The sequence below is a fragment of the Zingiber officinale genome, chromosome 6A, assembly GCF_018446385.1.
Source record: "Zingiber officinale cultivar Zhangliang chromosome 6A, Zo_v1.1, whole genome shotgun sequence".
NCBI lineage: Eukaryota > Viridiplantae > Streptophyta > Magnoliopsida > Zingiberales > Zingiberaceae > Zingiber > Zingiber officinale.
In genome coordinates this window covers 72102563-72121454 of record NC_055997.1, presented here as the reverse complement: position 1 = coordinate 72121454, position 18892 = coordinate 72102563, and the positions used below count along the sequence as shown (strand labels likewise).

Below are 18892 nucleotides of genomic sequence, written 5' to 3'. Positions count from 1 at the left end.
AAAGAAAGAGATTAAATCTCTTTCCTTATTTGTAGATTGGTGAGATATTTTATTTTCTCTTTAAAAATTATTCACATGTTGAAAAATTAAAATTATAGAAATTTCTTTTTATCAACCATGAAGAGATTTTTGAAGAGAAATTTTATTTTTAAAATTTTCGGAAACAAATTAGGAAGTTTTAATTTGTTGATTAAAACTTGTCTAATTTATTCCTCCATGATGTGGCCGGCCATTATAGTTTAATTGGGAAATTTTATTTTATTTTTATCAATTAAATCATGTCAAGGAAATTAAGGAAATTTTATTGTAATTAAATTTCCTAATTTACCAAGACCAAGGATTATAAAAGAGGGGGTAGAGGAGGCTTCATTGTGAACAACCTCTATTATTTCTCTCCCACTTTTCCTTGGTGTTGTGGCCGGCCATCATCCTCTCCCTCGCTTCCTCTTGTGGTGGCCGAATCCTTCATCTCCCTTGGAGCTCTTGTGGTGGTCGGATACTACTTGGAGAAGAAGAAGAAGAAGGAGAGAAAGCTTGCATCTCTTGGAGCTTGGTTGATGTTTTGTTCTTCATCCTTGGTAAAGCTTCCTTATTGTGGCCGAACCTAGCTAGGAGGAGAAGAAGGTGGTTGGTGTTTTCTCATCTCGGAAGATCGTTGCCCACACAACGTTCGAGGTTAGAAGAGGAATACGGTAGAAGATCAAGAGGTCTTTCTAGAAGGTATAACTAGTAATTTTTCCTTTCCGCATCATACTAGTTATTTATGAAAATAATACCAAATACAAGAGGCTTACGATTCTAGTATTTCGAATATGTTTTTCAATGTTATGTTCTTTTATTTTATTTATCCTTGTGATTTGATTGTTCTTTTCGGTTAACCTAAAGTTATTTTAGGAAATTAAATATTAGCTTTCCATAAAAGGTTTTGTCTAGTCGGTGGTGGTTGCTCCCATATCCAAGAAGGTCGTGTGCCTCGCCACGTCAGTACTGGGAACCAATTATGGAAATTAATATTTAATGGAATTAATAACTTAAGGTGATTTGGGTCGAACGTGTTAAGTTCCGCAGGAGACCCAAGTCAAAACTTAAAAAAACGAATAGATTAAGTTTTGGATCAAACGTGTTAAGTTCCGCAGGCGATCCAAAATTTAATTTAAAAGAACACATGGTAGCTAGGAGAAGGTTTAGACCTTTGTACAAAATTTTTGTACAGTGAAACCTCTAGGTTTTTCGAGTAGCAACCAACAATCCGATCGAGTGCAAGTTAGGTATCGCAAGCTTCCCACCAAACTTTTGAAACGTGTGGGATCAACCGTCTTTCCTTCGTCATTCTTGGATAGCTTTGTTCCGCAGTCCACCGGTGTGTTAACTGGATTACAATCATCCATTCTAAATCTCTTGAGAACCTCCTTTGCATATTGTTCTTGAGTCATAAATATGCCATCAACTCCTTGTTTCACCTCCAAGCCGAGAAAGTAGGACATAAGTCCCATATCGGTCATATCGAATGCTTTTGCCATAGCTTCCTTAAAAGATTTTATCATTTGAGGCGAACTTCCTGTCACGATTAGATCATCTACATATAATGATACCAATAAGATGTTATCATTGTCTGCTCTTACATAAAGAGCATGCTCATATGGGCATTACATAAAGCCATTTTCTTTGAAGTATGCATCAATTCTTGAATTCCATGCTCTCGGTGCTTGCTTCAAGCCATAGAGAGCTTTCTTCAACTTCAACACCTTTCTTTCTTGCCCCCTCTTGATGTAGCCAGCCGGTTGTTCAATATAGACTTTTTCTTCTAAGTAGCCATTAAGAAATGCCGATTTAACATCAAGCTAAAATATTTGCCATTTTAGTTGAGCGGCTAAAGAGATTATCAACCTTATAGTCTCTATTCGGGCAACGGGAGCAAACACTTCTTCGTAGTCAATGTCGGCTTTTTGTTTGTAACCTTTTGCCACAAGTCGCGCTTTGTAATTTTCTGTTTCTCCTTGAGCTTTTTTCTTCACTTTATAAACCCACTTCACACCAATGGGTTTATGGCCATCGGGCAAAGTAGTAAGATGCCAAGTTTCATTCTTCTTAATTGCTTTCATCTCTTCATCCATGGCTTTCTTCCATTTGCTATCTTTAATAGCTTCTTCAAAAGATACAATTTCTTCATTAGCATAAAGACAAATGAGATTAAGTGGAGTTGTCACCTCGTATATTTCTTGAAGACTTCTTGTCTTTTGTGGTGGAGGATCTTCTTCATCCAAGGGTGATGAAGAAGTAGGCGATGGTGGTGGAGTTGGTTCTTTCTCCTTCACTTGTTCTTCTTCTTGAATCATCACCATATTAGTGTTCCAATTCCAAGCACCATCTTCTTGAAATTCAACATCTCTACTTATGATAATCATTTTGTTCACTGGATTATAGAGTCTGTAAGCCTTCGATCTTGCATCGTAGCCAATGAAAATGCAAGGTAAGCTTTTGTCATCAAGCTTCGTTCTTCTTTGATCTGGAATGTGTGCATAGGCAATATACCCGAAAATCTTCAAATGAGATACAGATGGCTTGTATCCGGTTCATGCTTCTTGAGGTGTAATTCCTTCTAAATTTCTTGTAGGAGATCTATTTAGCAAATACACCGCACAGTTTACAGCTTCAGCCCAAAATTCTTTGGGTACTTCTTTCGTTTTGAGCATACTTCGAACCATGTCGAGAATAGTTCGGTTCTTCCTTTCAGCAACTCCATTTTGTTGAGGGGAGTAAGGTGCTGTCAAAGGCCTCCAGATGCCATGATTTTTGCAGAATTTTTCAAATTCTTTTGAGGTGAATTCACCACCACGATCTGACCGCATTGCCTTGATAGTATAGCTGTTGGTTGCTACTCGGAAAACCTATAGGTTCCACTGTACAAAAAATTTTGTACAAATGTCTGAACCTTTTCCTAGCTACCATGTGTTCTTTTAAAATAAATTTTGGATCGCCTGCGGAACTTAACACGTTTGATCCAAAACTTAATCTATTTGTTCTTTTAGGTTTTGACTTGGATCTCCTGCGGAACTTAACACGTTCGACCCAAGTCTCCTTAAGTTATTAATTCCATTAAATATTAATTTCCATAATTGGTTCCCAGTAACGACGTGGCGAGGCACATGGCCTTCTTGGATATGGGAGCAACCACCACCGACTAGACAAAACCTTTTATAGAAAGCTAATATTTAATTTCCTAAAATAACTTTAGGTTAACCAAAGAGAACAATCAAATCACAAGAAAAAGAAAAAACAAAAGAACACAACATCGAAAAACATATTCAAAATTCTAGAACGTAAGCCTCTTGTATTTGGTATTATTTCCATAAATAACTAGCATGATGCAGAAAGAAAAATTACTAGTTATACATTGTAGAAAAACCTCTTGATCTTCTACCGTATTCCTCTTCTAACCTCGGACGTTGTGTGGGCAACGATCTTCCGAGATGAGAAACCACCAAGCACCTTCTTCTCCTCCTAGCTAGGTTCGGCCAAAACAAGAAAGCTTCACCAAGGAAGAAGAAAAACACCAACCAAGCTCCAAGAGATGCAAGCTTCCTCTCCTTCTTCTTCTTCTTCTCCAAGTAGTATCCGGCCACCACAAGAGCTCCAAGGGAAGAGAAGGGTTCGACCACCACAAGAGGAAGAGGGAGAAAGGATGGCCGGCCACACCAAGGAACAAAAGAGGGAGAGAAATAATAGATGTTGTCACCATGAAGGCACCCTCACCCTTTCTTTTATATTCCTTGGCCTAGACAAATTAGGAAATTTAATTACAATAAAATTTCCTTAATTTCCTTAACATGATTTAATTGAGAAAAATAAAACAAAATTTCCCAATTAAATCTACATTGGTCGGCCACATCATTGGAGAACAAATTGGACAAGTTTCAATCAACAATTAAAACTTCCTAATTTGTTTCCGGAAATTTTAAAAATTAAAATTATTCTTAAAAGATCTCTTCATGGTTGATAAAAGGAAATTTCTATAATTTTAATTTTCTCAACATGTGGATAATTTTTAAAGAGAAAATAAAATAACTCACCAATCTACAAATAAGGAAAGAGATCTAATCTCTTTCTTTAATCTTTTGTAGATCGTTTACAAGAGAGATATTTTAATTTTAATTCTCTTTAATAAATTATTTCTTCCACATAATAAAAACTAAAATTAAAATCCCTTTTTAATTTAATTTGGCCGGCCCCCACTAGCTTGGGTTCAAGCTAGGGCCGGCCACCCAATTTTATACCTAGGCGGCCCTAGCTTGTTTCCCAAGCTAGCTTGGCCGGCCCTATTGAGTGGGTATAGAAGGTGGGTATAAGTGGGTATAGAACTCTACAAATAAGAGGCTACGATAGGGACCGAGAGGAGGAATTGGTTTTGGTCTCCGATAAAATTAAGCCGTGTTCGCCCCGAACACACAACTTAATTTTATCAATGATAATTCATTCCACTAGAGAACTATCATTGAACTACCGCACCAATCCCAAATTACATTTTTGGGCTCCTTCTTATTATGAGCGTGTTAGTCTCCCTATGTTTAAGATATCGAATGTCCACTAATTAAGTGAGTTACTGACAACTCATTTAATTAATATTTAAGTCCAAGAGTAGTACCACTCAACGTTATTATCATGTCGGACTAAGTCCACCTGTAGGGTTTAACATGACAATCCTTATGAGCTCCTCTTGAGGACATTATCAACCTAGTATCTCTAGGACACAGTTTCCTTCTATAATCAACAACACACACTATAAGTGATACCATTTCCCAACTTATCGGGCTTATTGATTCATCGAACTAAATCTCACCCATTGATAAATTAAAGAAATAAATATCAAATATATGTGCTTGTTATTATATTAGGATTAAGAGCACACACTTCCATAATAACTGAGGTCTTTGTTCCTTCATGAAGTCAGTATAAAAGGAACGACCTCAAATGGTCCTACTCAATACACTCTAAGTGTACTAGTGTAATTATATAGTTAAGATAAACTAATACCTAATTACACTACGACCTTCCAATGGTTTGCTCCTTTCCATCTTGGTCGTGAGCTACTGTTTATAATTTATAAGGAACCAATAACATGATCTTCTGTGTGTGACACCACACACCATATTATCTACAATATAAATTAATTGAGCAACTACATTTATCATAAATGTAGACATTTGACCAATGTGATTCTTATTTCTAGATAAATATTTATACCAAAAGTTAGACTTTTAGTATACACTCTAACAATTTCCCACTTATACTAAAAGACTAAGCTGCCATATCTGCTGTCATACATCTGATTCCCATGCCTTTCAAAAAGCTCTTGCCTTAAGGACCTTAGGTTATCATCTGATGCAATCTAGGCGGCAACAACTTCTCCTCGTTATACAATTTCTCGTATTGGGTAGTACTTGCGCTCTATTGTGTTTACTTGCCTTATAGACTCATGGTTTCTTCGAGTTTGTTACTGCACCATTATTATTACAATAAATTGTAATAATCTTTGGATAAACTAGAAATCATATCTAAGTCTATCTTGAGGTAATTAAGTCATTCAGCTTTTATGGCTACCTCAGAGGCTTGCCATATACTCAGCTTCTATGGTGGAGTCCAGAAAAAACACCTATGCTTATCACTCTTCCATAGTTATGACTTTTCCTCCTAACACAAAACCCCGAGGTCGACTTATTATTGTCCCTATCCGATTGGAAGTCAAAATCCGTGTAACCCACAGGGACCAAATTAACTGCCTTGTAAGCTAGCATATAATCTCTAGCGCCTCTAAGGTACTTTAATATATGCTTTACTGCAGTCCAATGTCCTTGTCTAGGGTTACTTTGATATCTGCTAACTATGCCCTTGGCAAAACAGATTTCTGATCTCGTGTATAGCATACATTAGGTTGTCTAACTGCCGAAGCATAAAGAATTGCCTACATGTCCTCAATCTCCTTTGATGTCATCGGAGACATCTCTTTAGATAAAGACACTCCATGCTTAAAAGGTAAGAAACCTTTTGAGGAGTTTTGCATGCTTAAAACGAGCAAGGATTTTCCGATGTATCAAGCTTGGGATAAGTAAAATATATTTTTTTTTCTTTTGATCCCTTATCACTTTGATCTCAAAAATATATACATTCTCCCAAGTCCTTTATATTGAATTATTTGGACAACCATACCCTTACTTATGACAACATTTTGATATTGTTTCCAACTACCAAAAATGTTATCTACGTATAGTACAAGAAATACCACCATGTTTCCATCACACCTTTTATATACACAAGACTTATCCGTTTACTCAATAAATCCATAGGTCTGGATTACTTTGATAAACCGGATGTTCCAAGACCTTGAAGCTTTGCCTCAGTCCATAGACTGATTGAGCTTGCACACAAGGTGCTCTTAGCCCTTTACAATGAACCCTTCTGGTTGCTTTATATGGATACTTTCATCAAGACTTCCATTCAAGAATGCTGTCTTGACATCCACTTGCCAAATAGATAAAAGAATCCGGATAGACTTAAGCATGACTACCAGTGAAAAAGTTTCCTTTTTCATCAAGCCTTGCTTTGAAAGTTACTACCTTCCTTTCTATCCCTCTTTTCCTATTATAGTCCTTTTTACACCCAACGACTTTTACATCATTTGGTGATTCTACAAGCTTCTAGATTTTATTAGAATACATATATTCTAATTTTGTTATTCATTACTCTTTGCCAAGATGCTGCATCTTTATCTTGGAGTGCTTCATTATATGACCGGAGATCAGGTTCATGTCCTCCCGGGATCGAGTCCAAAAACTCTCCCAAAACATGAACCTATTTAGGTTGCCTAACAACCCTCCCACTACAACAAGGCACTTTCTGCAATTGTGTATCATTTGTGATACATGTTGCAGTTTCCTTGTGGTATCTCATCTTGTACAGTTGGTACTAGATTAGACATGCCTTTTATTATTTCTTTAAGAACAAATTTTCTTATGGGCACATGGTTTATTACATAGTCTTTTTCTAAAAATCGGTCATTGATGCTAACAATGACCTTCTGATTTTTAAGACTATAAACTTACTTTCATTTTACTAGGATAACCCACAAACAAGTGAATTTCTGTCCAACTTATCATTGTCTCTCTTCTGCATATGTGCTGGACTACCCGAATCCGAATATGCTTCGAAATAGGCTTACGCCTATTCAGCAATTCTATATGAGTAGAGAGTTCTGACTTTTAGAAGGTACTATATTCACTCCCATTTCCAGAGTATATCCTTAAAATGATTTTGATAATATTCTTAATAACTCATCAATCTACTTATTTCCATAAGAGTCCTATACCTTCCTCTTTCTACACCATCCTGTTGGGGTATACCAGGTGTTGTTAGTTGGGATTGAATCCCTACTTCTGATAAGTGACTCCTAAAATCTCCCAAAAAGGTACTTGCCACTACGATCTCACCGTAGTGTCTTGATACATTTACTTTGACGTTTCTCTACATCAGCCTCGTACTCTTTGAACTAATCAAAGCACTTAGACTTGCAGCACATCAAGTAAATATATCTGTATCTCAAATAGTTGTCTATAAAATAGACGAGATATTTGAAAATACCTTTTGTCTGGATAGTCATAGGATCACACAAATCAGAATGAACCAATTCCTATATATCTTTGGCTCCATACCCCATAGACTTAAAAGCTCCTTGGTTATTTTCCTTCCAAGTAAGACTCGCAGGTTGGAAAGATTTCCACTACTAATGAACCCAAAAGTTCATCAGCTACCAATGAATCCTACTTAAGTTAATATAACCTAGCCTTAGATGTCAAAGATATAATTGGTTCATTTTCGAAGGTTGCTTTCTCTTAAGTTAGAAGATGTGTTATTAATTTCCATTTGTTGCATCGTGGGAGTTATTGAATTATAATTTGTCAACCAACATACCAGAATAGATAACTTGCCTATTTTTCTTGATAACAACTTTGTTATCAAAATAGACACAATATCTATTCTATAATAGTTTAGAAACTGAAATCAGGTTCTTTCTAAACTTAGTATGTAAAGACAATTCCTAATAATCCAAATTTTATTCCTATTAGAGAATAAGCCTCTCCCACTGCAACAGCTGCTACTTTTGCAGTAGTGCCTATGTGGACGGTGTTTTTTATTTTTATTTAGTTGTCGGATTTCCTGGAACCCTGCAATGAATTACAGACATGATCAGTGGCTCCCATCTCTACACACCAGGTACCGGTAGATAACTCCACTAAACATGTATCAACTAATGAATAAAATACACCTATATTGTTCTTAGTTCTAAGAGGACAGTCTACCTTAATGTCCAAATCCTATTTCCAATCAATTATAATTGGGACCACTAAGTCTATCCTAAAGTATATCAGCTAGGGATTGACCATCATCCTAAGAATCACAAAAATATTTGGTTAAGACCAACTCCTTAAAAATCCCCATGAATTTTGTATGCCACGTTAGTGTGGACGTATACAAATTCAAAGAGTAAATTTTATCATTTAATTTTATTATCTCGTCAACCTTACTTTATGACGAATAAAATTAATAGTTGGTCTATCTTTAATCAAATATTTGGTCAAGACTCTAAATTTAAAATAATATTGATTCCTCTAACAATACTATTTAAATTTACCAACACCTCAAAACACCGTGAATTTTGCATGCCACGTTAGTGTGGACATATACAAAATCAACATTTGTAAGAGGAGGGTTTTACCCATTAACTATCTTGTCAACGTAACTTTATGACAAATAAAATTATCTCAAACACCGTTAATTTTGTATGCCACGTTAGTGTGGACGTATACAAAATCAATCATTTGTAAGAGGGGTTTTAACCCTTTAATTCTATTATCTTGTCAACCTAGTTTTATGACAAATTAATAGTTGGTTTCATTTGGTCACACAAATAATAGCAATGTCTCATGGGGAGGATACTATTAGATGTGTCTAAGTGTATACCATTACTTGACACTAAGTCCATTAATAAGATTATGCCCCTTCCGTTGGGGAAGATCACACGCTCTTAATTAACTTCCTATAGTCATCCAAAAATGGAAGTCTGTTCTAGTGATCCACAAACAAGCTCATCCGTTATGGAGGAAGGCACTCAGAGCCAACGCGCAAGCTTGTTTGCATCACTTACAAACCAGTAATGGAGACCATGGGATTTATTTAAAAATCCCTCTCCCACTTAGTTATTTATTAATGAGGAATTTTAACTATGCTAGCCTACTAAACTTGTAAACTAACATGCACACACAACACAATATAAAAGCAATAAATAGAAAATCTAATTTTCAACTATTATGGCTTTTATCTCTAGTTGTCCTCCGTGTGTTGTCATCCCAAGCTGCTGCCATATTTGGCCACTGCCACCGGGTCTAGCTGTCGCATCCATCTTGCTCCTAGTTCCGCTGCGCCTCTGGTCCATAGAAGGTTCCACGCTTTGCAAGATTCGATTCGCGACATAAATAGAATTTTACATTTTTGATCCAATATTCCATAAAAGGAATGTACATGTATCTAGATCAAAAATAAAATCCTAATAAAACTAAATACAGCTCCTGCTGTATTTTAATACAATCATGTACACACATATAAATGCCCTTGACATGTCCAATGGTCCAATCACACACATAATAATTAAAAGCAATAATAGTTGGATCCTGCATCCACAAAGTTAGCATATCCTACTATTAACTTGCCTAAATTATGTATGACATGTGCATAATTAACCTAATACCAAATACACAGAGGCAAAACCCTAGCTCTGATACCAATTGTTGATTGCTACTCGGAAAACCTATAGGTTCCACTGTACAAAAAATTTTGTACAAAGGTCTGAACCTTTTCCTAGCTACCATGTGTTCTTTTAAATTAAATTTTGGATCGCCTGTGGAACTTAACACGTTTGATCCAAAACTTAATCTATTTGTTCTTTTAGGTTTTGACTTGGATCTCCTGCGGAACTTAACACGTTCGACCCAAGTCTCCTTAAGTTATTAATTCCATTAAATATTAATTTCCATAATTTGTTCCCAGTACTGACGTGGCGAGGCACATGGCCTTCTTGGATATGGGAGCAACCACCACCGACTAGACAAAACCTTTTATAGAAAGCTAATATTTAATTTCCTAAAATAACTTTAGGTTAACCAAAGAGAACAATCAAATCACAAGGAAAAGAAAAAACAAAAGAACACAACATCAAAAAACATATTCGAAATTCTAGAACGTAAGCCTCTTGTATTTGGTATTATTTCCATAAATAACTAGCATGATGCAGAAAGAAAAATTACTAGTTATACCTTGTAGAAAAACCTCTTGGTCTTCTACCGTATTCCTCTTCTAACCTCGGACGTTGTGTGGGCAACGATCTTCCGAGATGAGAAACCACCAAGCACCTTCTTCTCCTCCTAGCTAGGTTCGGCCAAAACAAGAAAGCTTCACCAAGGAAGAAGAAAAACACCAACCAAGCTCCAAGAGATGCAAGCTTCCTCTCCTTCTTCTTCTTCTTCTCCAAGTAGTATCCGGCCACCACAAGAGCTCCAAGGGAAGAGAAGGGTTCGGCCACCACAAGAGGAAGAGGGAGAAAGGATGGCCGGCCACACCAAGGAACAAAAGAGGGAGAGAAATAATAGATGTTGTCACCATGAAGGCACCCTCACCCTTTCTTTTATATTCCTTGGCCTAGGCAAATTAGGAAATTTAATTACAATAAAATTTCCTTAATTTTCTTAACATGATTTAATTGAGAAAAATAAAACAAAATTTCCCAATTAAATCTACATTGGCCGGCCACATCATTGGAGAACAAATTGGACAAGTTTCAATCAACAATTAAAACTTCCTAATTTGTTTCCAGAAATTTTAAAAATTAAAATTTCTCTTAAAAAATCTCTTCATGGTTGATAAAAGGAAATTTCTATAATTTTAATTTTCTCAACATGTGGATAATTTTTAAAGAGAAAATAAAATAACTCACCAATCTACAAATAAGGAAAGAGATCTAATCTCTTTCTTTAATCTTTTGTAGATCGTTTACAAGAGAGATATTTTAATTTTAATTCTCTTTAATAAATTATTTCTTCCACATAATAAAAATTAAAATTAAAATCTCTTTTTAATTTAATTTGGCCGGCCCCCACTAGCTTGGGTTCAAGCTAGGGCCGGCCACCCAATTTTATACCTAGGCCGGCCCTAGCTTGTTTCCCAAGCTAGCTTGGCCGGCCCCTATTGGGTGGGTATAGAAGGTGGGTATAAGTGGGTATAGAACTCTACAAATAAGAGGCTACGATAGAGAATTGGTTTTGGTCTCCTGATAAAATTAAGCATCCCGTGTTCGCCCCGAACACACAACTTAATTTTATCAATGATAATTCATTCCACTAGAGAACTATCATTGAACTACCGCACCAATCCCAAATTACATTTTTGGGCTCCTTCTTATTATGAGCGTGTTAGTCTCCCTGTGTTTAAGATATCGAATGTCCACTAATTAAGTGAGTTACTGACAACTCATTTAATTAATATCTAAGTCCAAGAGTAGTACCACTCAACCTTATTATCATGTCGGACTAAGTCCACCTGCAGGGTTTAACATGACAATCCTTATGCGCTCCTCTTGAGGACATTATCAACCTAGTATCTCTAGGACACAGTTTCCTTATATAATCAACAACACACACTATAAGTGATACCATTTCCCAACTTATCGGGCTTATTAATTCATCGAACTAAATCTCACCCATTGATAAATTAAAGAAATAAATATCAAATATATGTGCTTGTTATTATATTAGGATTAAGAGCACACACTTCCATAATAACTGAGGTCTTTGTTCCTTCATGAAGTCAGTATAAAAGGAACGACCTCAAATGGTCCTACTCAATACACTCTAAGTGTACTAGTGTAATTATATAGTTAAGATAAACTAATACCTAATTATACTACGACCTTCCAATGGTATGCTCCTTTCCATCTTGGTCGTGAGCTACAGTTTATAATTTATAAGGAACCAATAACATGATATTCTGTGTGTGACACCACACACCATATTATCTACAATATAAATTAATTGAGCAACTACATTTATCATAAATGTAGATATTTGACCAATGTGATTCTTATTTCTAGATAAATATTTATACCAAAAGCTAGGCTTTTAGTATACACTCTAACAGCCAGATTGATTTTCTACCAATCCTTTGAATTCCTTGAACTTCTCAAAAGCATCGTCTTTATTCATCAAAAGATAGACCCAAGTTTTCCTGTTAAAATCATCAAAAAAGGTTAGAAAATATCGACGACCTCCAAAGGAGGTCGGAGTGATTGGCCCACATATATCCGTATGAATGAGTTCAAGAGGCTTCTTAGCTCGATTGTGCGATTCATTCGGAAAACTTGCTCTAGGATGTTTGCCAAGAATACACCCTTCACAGATATCATTTTGAGCATTAATATGAGGAAGACCATTCACCATTCCTTTGCTTGAGAGAAGCTTTAGAGCTCTGAAGTTTACATGCCCGTACCTCATATGCCATAGCCATGTAATATCCTTTATGCATGCACTTAAGCATTTTGCAGTAACATGCTTAATATCAAGAGAAAACATCCTATTTTTAGACATAGGAATATGAGCAATAAGTTTGCTTTGCTTTCTCAGACGAAGACTACCATCTTTTAGTTGCATATTAAAACCTTTCTCAAGCAATTGTCCAAGACTAATAATATTTGTTTTCATGTCAGGCACATAATAAACATCAGTGATGTATGTGTGAGATCCATCTTTAAGTTTGATAAGAATCTTACCAACGCCTCTTACTTGGATTTTGGACGCGTCTCCAAATGAAACTTGTCCATTCACCATTTCATCCAACTCGACAAACATATCTTTACGCCCGTACATATGATTGCTTGCCCTGGAGTCTAAATACCACAAATTCTTGTTTGTGGAATCTCCATCCTTTCTTGCTAGCAAAACTATAGCATTGCCATTGTCTTCTTTTGACGCGTAATTAGCATTCCCTTGCACATTGTTAGAGCGACATTCCGTTGCATAATGACCAAATTTGTTGCAAGTATAACATCTTACATTTCTTTTGTCATACCTTTGGTCTCTACCTTGATTGTTGTCTTTACTTCTTCCTTGGCCTCGAGCAAAGCCCCTGCCACAACCTCTACCTCGGCCACGTCCACGGAAGTTACCACGACCACCGCCATTTTCTTGCGAACCTTCGGTCTTTGACTCTTCTTTCTGGTCAATAATGGTGAGCTTGGTTTGTAGAGCCTGCTCCATAGGCTCTCTCCTTCTTCTTTGCATTCTTGCTTCATGAGTTTGTATGGAGCTTAATAATTCTTGCACCTTCATTTCCTTCACATCTTTTGATTCTTCTATAGCCGCAACTACATAGTCGTACCTTGGTTCCAACGAGCGTAGAATTTTTTCTACGACACGACTATCTTCAATGTTATCTTCATTTCTTCTCAATTGGTTGACAATAACCAATACCCTTGTAAAGTAGTCTGATACATTTTCGGACTCTTTCATCTCCAACGATTCAAATTCCCCTCTCAGGATTTGAAGACGAATACTTTTTGCTCTTTCATCACCTTTGTATGCTACTTGTAGCATCTCCCATGCCTTTTTGAAAGTTGTAGCTTCGGCTACTTTCTCAAAAGTAGCTTCATCAAGAGCTTTATAAATAAAGAAAAGAGCTTTTTTATCTTTTCTCTTTTGTTCCGCCATTGCCATCTTTTCTGTCTCCGTTTGGTTGACTCCTTCTTGAGGCGCTTTATAGCCTCTTTCAACAATATCCCACAAGCCTTCGCTCTCCAGTGAGGCACTCATTTGGATACTCCAATTGCCATACTTCAAATCAATAAGACGAGGGATAGGAAGCATCGACATGACTCTGATACCACTTTGTTGGAAAAAGGAATTATTGGAGAAGAAATAAAAGATTATAGAAGGAAAAATGTGGAAGAGGTGAAGAATCTCTACGTGGAGAGGAGGAGAATAAAACAAAACACACAACTTACTTCATTCATTGAAAAAAGATACATATTTATAGGCTTATTGGATAAGCACTAATAATCAAGAATTTTTTTTTTTAATTCTATCTCTACGAAACTCTTATCCTATTTTGACAACTCAACAATCCTTTCACAAAGTTTGGTCAAACTTGCCACCTCATCCTTCTATCTTCACAAATTTTATCAACATTAAAATAAAGTTTAATCTCTAACAGTGATAAGAATCTCCTCAATGTTATGAATCATCCTTCTTCTATGTTGCTACCATTATCATTGTTGTCATCATCCTCTCCATCCATCTCCTCTTCCTCTTCATCATTGACATACATCTCCTCTTGTTCTTCCTCTTCCTCTTCATCATTGACATCCATCTCCTCTTGTTCTTCCTCTTGTTTTTCCTCTTCCTCTTCCTCTTCCTCTTCATCTTCATCATCGGAATTGTGTGCCTCTATCATCTATATATCAATGATAACATAGACAAAGCACACACAAAAGGAAAGACAATGATGCATATAAATGACTTTATGATTTATTAAAAAAAATGTATTTGTATATTGAAAAGAGAGGGCGTATGTTTTCCATACCAAGTCATTTGGCATATGCTGTTGTTCTTTGTACCCCTTCTCAAACAAACTAGAACGGGAGAGCTTCACTTGTTCGAGGGTGGCTGGTAACCCCTTGAACTCAAGATTAGGGCATGCTTCTATAATTAAAGAATTCAAGGAGGTGAGGTTTTTTAACCCTGCAACAACTCTCAATGTTGGAGAGTTTCTAATCTCTAAAGTCTTCAGTGAAGGTATTCGTTTCTGTGACAGACGAACTGATTCCACTTCTTCAATAGATAATATCAAGTGTTGAAGCATTGGAAAGCAAGACTTGGACATCCACTCACTATGTTCCTGACTATTGATGTCAATTTTTAAATTTGTCAGTGAAACCCAATATGAAACATCAAGTGCACCACAACCAAGTAAACTCATTTCTTTCACCGAAGGCAACAAGGGCCACTTTGGAAAGTTGATCAGCTTTGAACATTCATAAATTTCAATAAAATGGAGATTGGGGAAATCTCCACTCTGTATTCCATCCCACGCTTTCCAATTTTTCATGCTGCTAAATAGCAATAATTTAAGAGAGGGAAATGCAATTTTGTAGGAAGATGAAAATGGCTCTAGCGTGGAGGAAATTCCAGATCCCACATGTTGAACGTCATCCATCTTCCAAATATTAAGCTCTCCCTGAGAAGATGGAGATGGTATTAGCATGGAGCAAAATTCACGTCCCACATGTTGTACGCCATCCATCCCAATTATCTCAAGCTCTTCTAGAGAAGGAAGTTGACCCAACGGTGGAAGTTTACTACAATTCTTACAATTTCTTAGAATCAACTTGATCAATTTAGTGAAGGATGAAGCGCCCACCCATCCAACAAATTTGATTCCTGGATATTTGGTTATTTCAAGGGTCTTGAGATTGACATGCGGTTCCAGGTACTCGAGCTGCCACTCTGCCTTCTTTTCATCAGCATAGTCAAACCAATCGTACCAATATAACTCCAAAGAATCAAGATACTTTTTTGTCTTCAGAGGAAATTTTGAGTTTGAAAAATTATTCACCTCACCTATATTATCAATGGAGATGCTTCCTCCAAGTTTCATCAAACTATTCAATTCTCCTATGTTGCAATGCTCTTCTTCACGACTAACGCTGAAGTGGTTGAGTGTCTGCAAGTTGGTCAAGTTTCCAATTCCAGATGGAAGAAAGACAACTTGGTGAGAAAACCAAAGATGACGTAGGTTTATCAAATTTCCAATGTGCCTTGGGAGTGTATAAACACTTTCAGCATGGAGAATTTGTAAGTTGTAAAGGTTGCATATGGACTCTGGAAGACTCCTGACATTAGTATATTCTATAGAAAGGTAACGCAGTAGTTTGAGGTTGCCCAATGAATCCGGTAGCTTTGTGATGTTCATATAGTTCAAATCAAGTGCACGTATGTATTTCAATTTTTGGAAAAGATTGTCAGACTCTAAAAAATTTGTCTTGTCTTGGCAAAGCTGTCCCCCAAAAGCAGTATCTAATAAGAATTGTCCGCAGAAGTTTTAGTTGTTGAAGATTAATATTTTTGATCACCTTAATGTTTTCACCATTGACCGATAAGTGTCGAATCTCTTGTAATTTCTTTCTGTCGAAATTGTTATCAATCACACAGAGGCATTCATCCTGCGCTACATATTGTGCAAGATCGTGAACAAGATCATGCATCGAAAAATAAGACCCTTCTTCAGGATTTAACATTGACCTCTCAACCAATCTTTTTATGTAATCACTGCCAATGTCCTCAGCTCTCTTATCTCCATCAAGAGGAAAAATACCTTGTGGCATCCATAATTGGACTATTCTTTTTGAAGATAAACTTGTGTCTTTGGGAAATAAGGACAAGTATTGGAAGCATCTTTTAAGTTGTATCAGCATGCAATCATATGATATTTGAAGTGCTGGTGAAACTTCAATATTTCTGTCATCTAACTTCCATATCTCACTTTCTATGATGTCCGTCCATGATTCTTTATCTTCTTCATTTCTTAAAGCACCCCCGATCAACTTGGCAGCCAAGGGCAAGCCTTTGCACTTCTCTACTATCCTCCGACCGATGTCTTCAAGATCTGGACGTAAGCTTCTATCCGCTCCTCCCAAAGTGACTTTCTTGAACAATGACCAGCACACATCAAAAGGTAAGACATTCAACTTCAGACTGTCTCTTGTTGTCTGCATAATACGAGCAACAGAATGATTCCGAGTAGTTACTATAACTTTACCTGCAATAGCCGATAGCAGCGGCTTTTTTAATTGTTCCCAAAGACAAAAGTTATCATTCCAAACATCATCTAATACCAGTAAGAACCTTTTCCCCTGCAAATTCTCTTGTAGTGCACGTTGGAGCTCATCTAGTTCTTCATGAACTTTCACTTTTGTGAATGATTGTAGAATTTTCTCAGTCAAACTAACAACATGAAAATTTTCAGATACACAGACCCATCCTGTTAAATCGAAATAGCTTTTCACTCTCTGATCATTATAGACAAGCTGAGCCAGTGTTGTTTTACCCAGTCCCCCCATCCCAATTACAGCAATTACAGAAACTCCATTTCCTGTTGTATCATCTTCTGACAGCAGCCATTTAACCAGCACATCTTTTTCCTCTTCTCTTCCAAGAACATCTGATTCAACCACTAAAGAGCCTGTTTCTCGGTTCATATCTGAGAGCATGGGGCTTCTCTTTCTTTTTCCAGCCTTCTTAGGCAACTTTAGGAGTTTCCACTCCTTGGTGATCTCATCAAACCTTTTTCTTATCTCTGCGGCTTTATTTGCTAGTTCATCCTGTTGGGTTCATAATAATGTATCGAAACATCGAAATTATAGATTACAGTATGAATTCTAAAAGATTCATGCACAGCATCTTGTTATTTATCCAATTTATAGCTACCGCCGCCCGGAAAATCTTCTGATGAAATGTAGAAACCGCCGCCCGAAACTCATGCAAGGCCGGTTGACCCAAAATGACGTTGTAAGAAGAGGGTGAGTCAACTACAAGGAAAGTGCTCCTCCTGGTTCTGACCAATGACTCGCTTCCCAAAGAAATTGCCAGCTTGATCTGACCCATGGACCTTACTTCATTACAGTAAATCCATATAGAGAAGTAGCCACCGGCTGGAGCTCGCTGGCATCAATCTGCATTTCTTCGAAAACCGACCTGAACAAGATGTTTACCGAGCTGCCAGTATCCACGAAGACTCTGGCCACTCGGCTGTTGACTATAATAGCTTTGATGATGAGAGCATCATCGTGGGGCAACTCCAGTCCATCCAGGTCTTACGGTCTGAAACTAATGACCAGACCAGCAGCCTGCTCCTGGCTGCACCCTATTGCATGGATCTCCAACCGGCCCTCATGAGACTTGCGCGCCCGGCCTGAATCTCCGTCGGTGGGACCTCCAGAGATCATGCCTATGTCTCTTATATCCGCGTTACCCCGATTTTCTGCCTCGCGGGCTTCTCCTGGTTCTCCAGTGTGCCCTTGTGGTTGCATGCTTGGCCCCTCTTGCTCAGCTCGGGGTCGACTAGCCTGCCCTGCTGCATTGCGCTGTTCCTCCATCATTCGCTGGACTTGAGGAGCCAACTCAGGTAGTGGCAGACCCAGCTCAGCAGCTCGCCGGGAATCATGGGCAAATTGGAAACAGTCATTGGTGGCGTGCGTGTGAGACCGATGATATGTGCAATAGCGCGGTCCCCAAGGTCCAGGTCGAGGGACCTGAACTGCAGCTACACGTGGCATCGGTCGGGCATCCTGCCTGGGTTGGAAAGTTGGTCGAGCATCCCGAGCACGCGGGAGAGGTTGATCGGGCGTTTGAGGTGCTCTTCTCTCCGGTCTATAAGCCACGAGAGGTGGCTTGTCCGCTTTCCTTCGCGCCGCCTGCGCTTCTTCCACGTTGATGTAGCTGGCCGCCTTATCCAGCATCTCATTGAAATTCTTTACGGGATTTCTAATGAGATCCCTAAAGAACTCTCCCTAAGTCAACCATGGGAGAAGACACTCATAAGTATTTTGGACATGGCCGAGGGAACGTCCTGAGCCACTTGATTGAAGCGCTTGATATAGCTTCTCAGTGGCTCGGTAGACCCCTGCTTGAGAGCGAACAAACAGTGATTAGTATTTTGATATTTCCTGCTGCTAGCGAAGTGGCGCAGGAATGCAATCTTGAAGTCAGAGAAACACGTGATGGACCCGTGTGGCAGTCCATCG

At 37.8% G+C, this 18892-nt stretch overlaps 2 protein-coding genes across 2 annotated transcripts; both read right to left on the bottom strand.

Annotated features, from left to right (window-relative positions):
* Positions 1–14316: 14316 nt before the first annotated feature.
* On the bottom strand, positions 14317–14961 carry LOC121994063 (acidic leucine-rich nuclear phosphoprotein 32 family member A-like). Its single transcript, XM_042548237.1, has 2 exons — positions 14674–14961; positions 14317–14544 (listed from the first exon to the last, which is right to left on the bottom strand). Exons 1-2 carry the CDS (start codon positions 14950–14952, stop codon positions 14332–14334), a joined length of 492 nt encoding a protein of 163 aa, XP_042404171.1. The 5' UTR covers positions 14953–14961; the 3' UTR covers positions 14317–14331.
* Positions 14962–14980: 19 nt separating this feature from the next.
* Positions 14981–18607, bottom strand: LOC121994915 (putative disease resistance protein RGA4). The gene is made up of 5 exons (XM_042548795.1): positions 17967–18607; positions 17771–17843; positions 16223–17470; positions 15079–16146; positions 14981–14992 (listed from the first exon to the last, which is right to left on the bottom strand). The coding sequence occupies exons 1-5, from the start codon at positions 18605–18607 to the stop codon at positions 14981–14983; spliced, it is 3042 nt and encodes a 1013-aa protein (XP_042404729.1).
* Positions 18608–18892: the final 285 nt, after the last annotated feature.